This window comes from Phoenix dactylifera, unplaced genomic scaffold, assembly GCF_009389715.1.
Source record: "Phoenix dactylifera cultivar Barhee BC4 unplaced genomic scaffold, palm_55x_up_171113_PBpolish2nd_filt_p 002140F, whole genome shotgun sequence".
NCBI lineage: Eukaryota > Viridiplantae > Streptophyta > Magnoliopsida > Arecales > Arecaceae > Phoenix > Phoenix dactylifera.
Window position 1 is genome coordinate 24,352 of NW_024069407.1, and position 10,125 is coordinate 34,476.

Here is a 10,125-nt window from a genome sequence, read left to right on the forward strand (position 1 = left end):
ACTGGCAAGTTGATCATCTTTGTTATGTTATAGCAACTGGAAGTTTTCATGCTTTTAATTATGATGCCTGCTGAGGAGAATTGTTACAATAGTTGCAATTTGTGATATTTATTTTGTTATTTGGGCAGATTATTTTTACTAATGTCTCATTCTAAAGTGGGGTGAAAATGAGACTGTTGAAGATTTAAGGAATGAGGATGATAGAAATGAAGATACTGCTGAAAATATTTGTGACAATTCTTCTAGAAAAAGATCTTGGTATGGAATCACTTTATCGAGGAAAAAAAATCTGAAGGGTCAATAGCTAAGTGCAAATATTGTAAAAAAGTTTTAAGTGGGAGCACTAAAGGAGAAACGAGTCATCTAAAATGCCATCTTGAAAATGTTTGCAAGAAGTATCAAAAGAATTCGACTAATCAGTTGCTCTTACTACCAAGTTCAAAAAGATCCGATAAAGTGTTTCAAATCAATCAAGAAGAGAGTAGAAAAATTCTTGCAAAATTTATCATATATGCTGAGCTTCCATTTCGTATTGTTGAGCACACTGTTTTTTCTGGATTTATGAGATCTCTTCAGCCATTATTCAAAATTATGGGTCGTAAGACTGTAAAAACATGATTGTATGGCTTTGTATCAAGAAGAGAGGAAAAAATTGCATGATGTATTCAAGAACCTAAGTTCTCGAGTTAGTTTTCACTACTGATATTTGGACAATCAAATCAGAAAATCGGTTACATTTCTATCACAACACATTATATTGATTCTGACTTTACTCTGCATAAGAAGATTATTAGTTTCAAGAAACTTCCATACCCTCACACCAGCTTTGCAATTGAAGATGCTGTAAAAAAAATATCTTGTTGAATGGGAATTGGATTATAAAATATGTGCTATTACTTTGGATAATTGCAGCACAAATGATGCTGTAATGAGAAGGCTCCGAGATCACTTTTGTTATTCAATGTTGTTTTGTGGGGAGTACAGTCATATTAGATGTTGTGCACATATATTAAATATTATGGTTCAGGATGGAATGAAAATCATTCATGAAGCTATTGAATGTATAAGAGAAATTGTTAGATATGTCTCTGCATCCCCATCTCGAATGCAAGCATTTAATGAAATTCTACAGCATATGAGACATCCTGCTAGAAAAGGACTCACTTTGGATGTTCCTACAAGATGGAATTCTACTTATGAAATGTTGGCATGATGCACTTGGTTATAAAGATGCTCTTATTAGATATGCAACTGAGCATTCATGTGTATGCCCCACCAATGATGAATGGAAAAAGGCTTCTATAATTCTTAAATTTTTAGAAGCCTTTCTTGATGCCACTAAACTATTTTCTGGTTGTAAGTATCCCACATCCAATTTATACCTAAAAGAAGTTTGGGGAATTAGGGCTTTGTTGATGGATGAAAGTATCGATACTGATGAAACAGTGAAGCAATTAACAAATGAGATGCTAAAGAAGTTTAACAAATATTGGTCTCAGTGCAATAATTTGTTGGTAATTGCTTCTATTTTGGATCCCAGATCAAAGTTGATATTTGTAGAATTTTGTTATCAAAAGGCATTTGAGTTGGAGGAGTGCAAGAAAAAGATTGATGATATTCGTGCTTGTCTTTTTCAATTGTATAATGAGTATGTAGATGCAACAAGAATGCATCCCTCTATGAGTTCAAGTGAGCGAACATCTAATTTTGGTGGACAAGGTGATATAAGTTCAGTTTCTTCCAAAAAAAATTTGGTATGGATTTTGCTCAATTTAGAAGTCAGAGTTCTTCAAAACGCCCTAAGAGATCCGAGTTGGATAGTTATTTGGATGATGATGTACTTCCTGATTTGGAGAATAAAGAGTTTGACATCTTGGCTTGGTGGAAGAGCAATGCAGCAGTCTATCCTATACTATCAAGAATAGCTCGAGATGTTCTAGCTATTCCAGTCTCCACTGTTTCATCTGAGTCAGCATTCAGCACTGGTGGTAGAGTTGTGGATCAGTATCGAATCTCTTTGAGCCCTTCTACCGTAGAAGCCTTAGTGTGTACCCAAGATTGGCTTCGTGAACAATATGATGAAGGTATATAAATCTTTTAAATTTATCTAATATTTTTATTTGCTTATTGTACTTATAATTTAAACATTTATGATTGATTTGTGCGTTAACAGTTGCAAATTGCTCGAGTTCTGTAACGTTGAATGTAGATGACAACACCCTGGACTCCTGGAGTGGGCAATTTGGGAGAACTGAATGACGATACCCTCATCAGATCTAGTTCATACCTAAAGTATCAAGTATGAAGTATGTTTGTTGATGGAGTATTTTCATGTGGATCATGGTTATTTGTTGCAAAATTTTATGAGAGTTGTATGTTTTTGAACTGCAGGCCTTGAAGCTGACTTCAGGGGGGTTTCTCTATTACATGGATATGATGAATATATTATTGTGCAGGGAACAACGACTTCAGGCCGATGATTTTTTTTATCCTCCTGTTTTTGATGGAATTCTTTTGTTTGGTTTCAGTTGTATCGTTGCAGTTGGTTGCATGGAATGAATTTTTTTGCAAGTTATCTTCAAACCATCAGATGCTATTTTGTTAATGATCTGTCTGATTGCCTACTTGGTCCATCTTATATTTGATTTAAGTTGAATAGGTTGTTTGCTTGTCGACATTTTTGCTTGTATATTTTCATGTACTTGTATTTGCACATACACCTCTGTGAAATTGTCCTCTGTGCAGCCGTGCAGGTGATCTGTCATTTGAGCGTATTAACTTTACCTCAGCAATGCAATCCAAAGGTACGGGCTCCTTACTAACAATACTACTACACATTTGTCGAAGCATGTGTATCCACGCCTCCACACATTATTTATGCCTGTGCTGAGATGTACAATGTCTACACTTTCTTGAACCAGAGCACAATTATCATTTTTTCTGCTATATAAGAATAGTCTCTAATGCTCTCTCTATTTGGAAGTAATTTCTTTCCTTCTTTTATCAAAATATCTGTCACTTTTAGAGTATGATCATCAGATACCAGCTTTTGAAACATGACGCCAACCTGTAATTCGAATGGAGAAAGCATGTAAGACAAGCATAAATAATATATGGAACTGATAAAATTAGCATGTGAATTGCAGCAAACGAGCTGGCCCAAACGGGCTCGCCGGGCTCGGGATCGGGCCGGGCTGGGGATCGGGCCGGGCTCGGGATCGGGCTGGCCCAAACGGGCCGGCCCAGGTTAGGGCCCAACTGGGCCGGCCCAAATGGGCTCGGGCCGGGCTCGGGCCTTGTTCCTTAAAAATTTTTCAGGCCCTGGCCCGGCCCGAAGCCCGGAAAAAAAATTTGGGCCGGGCTTGGGTAGGGGTTTGGCCCGACCCGGCCCGGCCCACTTCCAGCCCTACTCGCAGTTCTAGTGGGTCCAAATAGATCCATATGTATGAGTTCAAAAGGCCTAATTGTTGATACTATATTCTTTGATTTGAAGGATGATTTTGTTTGTTTTCCTAATGAGCATGGTCCACAAATTTTGTCATTTTCAAAGATCAATTTTAGCACATCTTTTATTAATTCCTTCTTGACTAGTTTGATATTAAATCCATACTAGCATGTCCTAGTCTACGATGCCAAAGCCAACTTGTTTCATTTTTCTTTTCTTCATTAGTAATTAAACATAATCTATTTTTCTTGCCTAATTCATCAAGATCTACTATGTAAATATTTCTTTGCCTTTGTCCTATAAGTACAATGCTATTATCTTTAGGATTTGTGATTATGCATACTGATGCTTCAAATGTGACTTTAAACCCTTTATCACAAAATTGACTTATGCTAAGTAGGTTATGTTTCAAACCATTAACTAATAAGACATTTTCTATGAAGGTAGATGGAGTAATGAAAATTTTACCCTTTCCAATGATATACCTTTTTCATTGTCTCCATAGGTTACTACTCCACCCTTCTTAGACTCCAAGGTGACAAATTGGTCTACGTCACCGGTCATGTGTCTTGAACAGCCGCTATCTAGATATCATCGTTTATCCATCTTATTAGCTGCAAGACACCCCTGCCAATTAAGATCAAGAATGAGCTTTAGGTACCTAAACTATGTTGGGTCCTTTAGGGTTAGTCTTGATGTTCCTTTTGGAACCCAAACTTTCTTGGATTTAAGCTTATAATTGTTACTCAATTTGTTGTAGCTAGACTTTCTATAGTTACATTCATATGCTTTATGTCCTAATTTATTGCAACAATGGCAAGTTATATTTTCATTTTAGCTTTTACAAAATATGTTCTTTAAGTATTTTTGTTTTCTATTTATTTTATATCCTAATCCAGCTTATCATATACAGCTTTTTGACTATCAAGAATCATATTTAATTTGGTTGAGTCTAAGTGTAAACTTGTCTACTAAGGATTTATATTTTTCAGCATCTTCTTTTAACTTGACATTTTCAGCAATTAGATTCTTGGTTTCATTTGTGAGTCTCCTACTTAATGTTTCATAATTATTAGATAGTTTCAGCTTATCTTTGATGAGAGATTGATTTCTTCTTTTAGAACTTTATTTTTATTGATCAGTTTTTTGTGTTCTTTCCATGAGTTCTAAAATGCATCATGTAATTAATCAACAGTAAAATCACATTCAAGTTCAGAATCTACCTCATCGTCATTGGCCATATGGCAGATTTGGCCGTCTCTTGATGATCTTCCTCTTCCGAACTTGACTCCTCACTTTCACTCCATTCAGCATGAAGTTCTTCTTCTTAAATTTTCTTGCCATCCACTTTAATTCCGGACAATCTATCTTAAAATGCCCGGGCTGTTACACTCATAACAAATTGGTGTTTCCTTTTCTTTCTCTTTGTCCTTACCCTTTTCTTTGCTTGAGCTACCTTTGAAGAAGGGATTCTTTTTATGAAATCTCTTCTTACCTCTCATAAATTTTCTGAATTTTCTTCCAAGCATAGTCATTCCTTCTTCATCAAGTTCATCATCATCATCAGATTCTTCCGATTCAGTTTCTTGTTTTGGAGTGGTAGACTTTAGGCAATGGTCTTTCTTCTCTTGACCTCATCTTCTGAATTTTGCCTCATGGTCAACTCATGGCTCATGAGTGATCCTAGAAGTTCCTCCAATTGCAGTGTATTGAGGTCCTTTGCTTCCTGAATTGCGGTTACCTTGGCCTCCCAAACTCTTGTAGAGACCTGAGAATTTTTCGCACCAATTCAGAGTTAGTATAAGACTTTCCTAGAGTCTTTAGCCCATTTATGATTTTCGTAAAACGAGTAAACATTTCAGTTATGGACTCAGTGGATTTCATTTTAAACAGCTCATACTTATGTACTAATATGTTTATTTTGACTCCTAACTTGATTGGTTCCTTCATGTGTGACCTCAAGTTTATCCCAAATTTCTTTGCGGTGATGCATGTAGATATTCTATTGAATTCACTTACATCTAGTGAACAGTAAAGTACATTTATTGCTTTAGCATTTAATTGTGCTAGTCTTCTATCATTCTCATTCCAATCCATTTCTGGTTTGGAATGATAGTGCCCTCTATACTAATTATGGGTGTGTGAGGTCCTCTAGTTATAATACACCACAATTCATAGTCTAGAGCTTGAATGAATATCCTCATCCTAACTTTCCAGTATGTGTAATTAGTGCCATAAATAGAGGAGGTCTATTTGTGGATTGCCCCTCACTCATAGAACATCCCACTTGGTTGTCATGATCTTTGTCTCTTAATGTGAGATCAACAAATACTATATGAGCACCTCGCTCTGATACCACTTGTTGCCCAAGGTGACAAGCCAAGAGGGGGGTGAATTGGTTTCTCTTAATTTTTACTATCTTACTTCTGTCAATTGATGAGTGAGTGAAATTAGAACAATGCACAATACAAACACCAAGAAGTATAGTGGTTCGGTGCTCTCTAAGCACCTACATCCACTCTCCAAGCGATCCGTTGGGAATTCACTATAATCCCGTGGATTACAGTTGGATTGTTTTTTGGCTCACAATCCAAAAATCTTTACACTTTGGTTTTTCGGATCACCAAGAATCTATATGGTTTTACGGGCTCACCAACGAACCTTCACAATTGATTTTACAGGTTCACCAATAAACCTACACCGTTGGTTTTGCCGGCTCACCAACAAACCTTTACAAGGTGATTAATAAAAAGAAAGAAGAAAGTTGAAGCTCCTAGATGAGCAAATATAACATATATAAACTACAAAGAAGAGTTTAGAGAATAGTTATCGCTTGATGAGACTTCTCTCTTCTTTGTCAAGAATGCTTCACTCTTCAAGGGTGGATGGAGCTTTTGATATCTCTTGGAGTCTGCTCAACTACTTCCTTTTTGACTCTGAATGAAGCACTTGGATGAAGAAGATTAGGGCACTTCTCTTTCTTGTGTAAGCTTGATATTTTGCAAAAGATACTTCCTCTGATGAATAGTGTCACTTTAAATAGTTTCTTTCATCTATTGGACAAGCCCCAATGGTTAGAATTCAAAAACTAGCCGTTACTAACTGTTGGAAGGTCAAAAAGTACTTCTGCAGAACTAGCCGTTATGCTTCTGCCCGTGCTTGGGTCGACTCAACTTTTACTGGGGTCGACCCAACTTTCACTTGGGTCGACTCAACTTTTACTGGGGTCGACTCAGCTTTCACTTGGGTCGACTCATGCAACATTGGGGTCGACCCTCTCAGAAACCATTGAACTTGCATTTCAGCCTTCCTTCACTTGGGTCGACTCAACACTTTTTGGGTCGACTCAAGATTCAGTTGGTCGACTCAACTTCCACTTGGGTCGACCCTCTCAGGGTTTCCAGAGAATCTATTTTTGAATGTCATTGCCTTTGGGTCGACTCATGTTAACTTGGGGTCGACTCAAGTTTGGGTCGACTCAAGTTTCATTAGGGTCACCCTCTCAGGGTTTCCAGAGAACATTTTCTTGAGCTTGAGGATTGGGTCGACTCATCCTTTTCTTGGGTCGACCCAAGTACTGTTCATCTGTGCCATTTTTGCAGAAGTGTGCCAGATGGTTTCTTGATGTGCCGGGGTCGACTCAATCAATCTTGGGTCGACTCAATCCACACTTTGCTGCAACTTAAGGTTAGATTCATCCATATAATCAATGAAATAAACTTTAAACAATTTTGAATATATGTCATGGTAGTGCTACATACTCCAAACAATGAAAATTACTATTCTCCACTTAAGAGTATGTTTCACTTGAAACTTTGCCGAATTAGAATTTAGAGTTCACTATCCCTTTCCTATCGCAAATTTTATCTCATTATACTAATGTATCGAGAGTGACGGACTTATTAATGATGTATCGAATTAACTCGTAACATACTCTTAATCATTGTATTAATCATCAAAATCCATTATCATCCTCAGGATCTTCATCCATCTTCATCCTTCTTCTTCCTCCTCCCAAGCACAATCAAGAGTTGATTAAAAGGAAAGAAATCAGCCATCAAAAGAAGTCTCTGCAAGGGAGCTAGCATCCTGAGGAGACAAGAAAGCTTTGATCGGATCTCTACTTCGTGTGGATACCCGTAGAGGCCGGACGCGTGAACGGCTTCAAGCAAACCTGAGGATGATAGTGTTATTTTGATGATTAACAAGCAATTCTCTAGAGTATGCTATAAGTTAAAATTGATACTTCATTATAAGTTCATTGCTCTCAGTACATTGCTTAATTGGAAATATATATATGGTCTTGTTCATTTGGATGAAACTAACCTCGAGAATGCAGCAAAGTGTGGATTGAGTCGACCCATAGGTTGATTGGGTCGACCCCGGCACATCGAGGAATATCTGGCACACTCCTGCAAAAACAGCACAAATGAACAGTGAGTTGGGTCGACCCAAGGTAAGCAAGAGTCGACCCAACCTCCAAAGAACCTCAAAATGCAAAGGAAGAATGCTCTCTGGATTTACTGAGAGGGTCGACCCAAGAAGAAGTTGAGTCGACCCAAGTAAACCTTGAGTCGACCCAAGGAAAGGTTGAGTCGACCCAAGTGAAGAAAGGCTGAAATTCAAGGCTCTGAATTTTCTGAAGCTGACCTTGGGTCGACCAAAGAAAGGTTGGGTCGACCCAAGGCAACAGAAGCTGAATTTCAAGTTTCTGTGTTTTCTGAGAGGGTCGACCAAGAAATGGTTGAGTCGACCAAGTAAAAGTTGGGGTCGACCCAAGGACAGGTTGAGCCGACCCAAACACGGGCTGAACATAACGGCTAGTTGTGCAGAAATGCTTTTTGGACTCCCAATGGCTATAAACGGCTAGTTTCTTCAATCCAACGGTCGAAGGACTATTTGGAGTTGGAGAAGTATTAAGAGGGAGTATTCATCAGAGAAAGCAAGCTTTTGGGAAATACATTAAGTGCATTCAAGAGAGAACCTAGCAAGGCAAGCTTCATCCAAGTGCTTCATTCAAGAATAAAGAAAGGGATTGAGCAGATTCAAAGAGGCATCAAGAGCTCCATCTCCCTTGAAGAGTGAAGCATCCTTGACAAAGAAGAGCAAAGCCACTTCAAAGCGATAATACTTTCTAACTCTTCTTTGTAGTTTATATTGTTCATATGCTCATTTAGGAGTTTGAATCTTTCTTTTCATTTGTTAAACACTTTGTAAAGGTTCGTTGGTAAGCCGCAAAACCAACAAAGGTTTTGGTACCCGGAAAACCAAAGTGCAAAGGTTCGTTGGTGAGCCCGCAAAACCAACAAAGGTTTTGGTGAACCCGGAAAACCAAAGTGTAAAGGTTCGTTGGTGAGCCGGCAAAACCAACAAAGGTTTTTGTGAACCGGAAACCAAGTGTATGGTTCGTTGGTGAGCCCGTAAACTAACAAGGTTTTTGGATGTGAGCCCGAAAACAATCCAACTGTAATCCGCGAGATTATAGTGAATTCCCAAGGGGTCGCTTGGGGAGTGGACGTAGGTGCTAAGGAGAGCACCGAACCACTATATATTGTTGTGTTTGTGTTGTGCATGTGCTTACATTTATTCTTGCATTATCTTCCATCTTGTTCTAGTTTACTCATTCAAATATTTAAGAAAGCATCCACCGCACTTAATTAAGAAAACTTTTAAAACACCAAAATTTAAAAGAAACCAATTCACCCCCCCTCTTGGCTTGTCACTTGGCAACAAGTGGTATCAGAGCAAGGTGCTCTAATAGTACTCATTGATCTCACAATCAAGAGTTAAAGATCATGACAACCCAAGTGGGATGTTTATGAGTGAGGGATAATTAATTGATAGACCTCCACTATTTGATGGTATAAATCACATATTGGAAAGCACGCATGCGCATTTTCATTCAAGCACATGACTACGATTTTATGGAGTATCATAGTCAATGGCTATAACACAAACACTAATCATGATAAAGAAAGGGCTCAGCAAATGCAAAAGCCATGAATATTCTATTTTGTGCGTTAATGATAGTGAATTTAATTACATATCTTCTTGCATAACTGCTAAAGACATATGGAATATGTTAGAGATTAAATATGAAAGCATAACATTTTTAGCAAATCAAAATTAGCTTGAAGAAGGATGAGGGCAAGCAGATATTGAAAATCTATGCCTTGTGGGACACAAGAACGAGGTATTGTTTTGAACACACAAGTGTCTCCTCTTCTGAATATGAAGTATATGATAACACTGAAGATGATTTTTACATTCGATGAACTTCATGTGCTTTTTCTGATTTGTATTTAGAACATAAGAAACTTATTTGTAGGAACAAGAACTTGAAGAATGAAAATCAAATTCTAATAGATGAAAACTAAAACTAAATAATAAAATTGAAATCTTAATTAAAGAAAATAAAGAACTAAATCAGAGAAATCAACTTCTCACTGAAAGCCATGATAAACTTAAGAAAAAAAATGGATTGCTTTCAGAAGATAATGAAAAATAACTAAAGAAGTTGATAATTTGAAATCTTCTGTTGAAAGATTCACTCCCAGCTCTGAAAAACTGAATTTAATGATAGAAAACTCAAGAGCTGTATATGACAAAGCTGGATTGGGATATCAACCTTGGTAACACTCAAAAATCTTTCGAGAATATTTTTCTTAAATCCTCCACTA

General features: G+C 37.5%; 1 protein-coding gene across 1 annotated transcript; it reads left to right on the forward strand.

Moving 5' to 3' along the window:
• Window positions 1-1,213: 1,213 nt before the first annotated feature.
• On the forward strand, window positions 1,214-2,386 carry LOC120109409 (zinc finger BED domain-containing protein RICESLEEPER 2-like). The gene is made up of 2 exons (XM_039123169.1): window positions 1,214-2,084; window positions 2,174-2,386. Exons 1-2 carry the CDS (start codon window positions 1,757-1,759, stop codon window positions 2,257-2,259), a joined length of 414 nt encoding a protein of 137 aa, XP_038979097.1. The 5' UTR covers window positions 1,214-1,756; the 3' UTR covers window positions 2,260-2,386.
• Window positions 2,387-10,125: the final 7,739 nt, after the last annotated feature.

Bases quoted from the DNA above. Each gene is read 5' to 3' on its own strand.
- LOC120109409 (XM_039123169.1), top strand. From the start codon at position 1,757: ATGGATTTTGCTCAATTTAGAAGTCAGAGTTCTTCAAAACGCCCTAAG. The intron at 2,085-2,173 runs GTATATAAATCT...GTGCGTTAACAG, and splicing joins TCGTGAACAATATGATGAAG to TTGCAAATTGCTCGAGTTCT.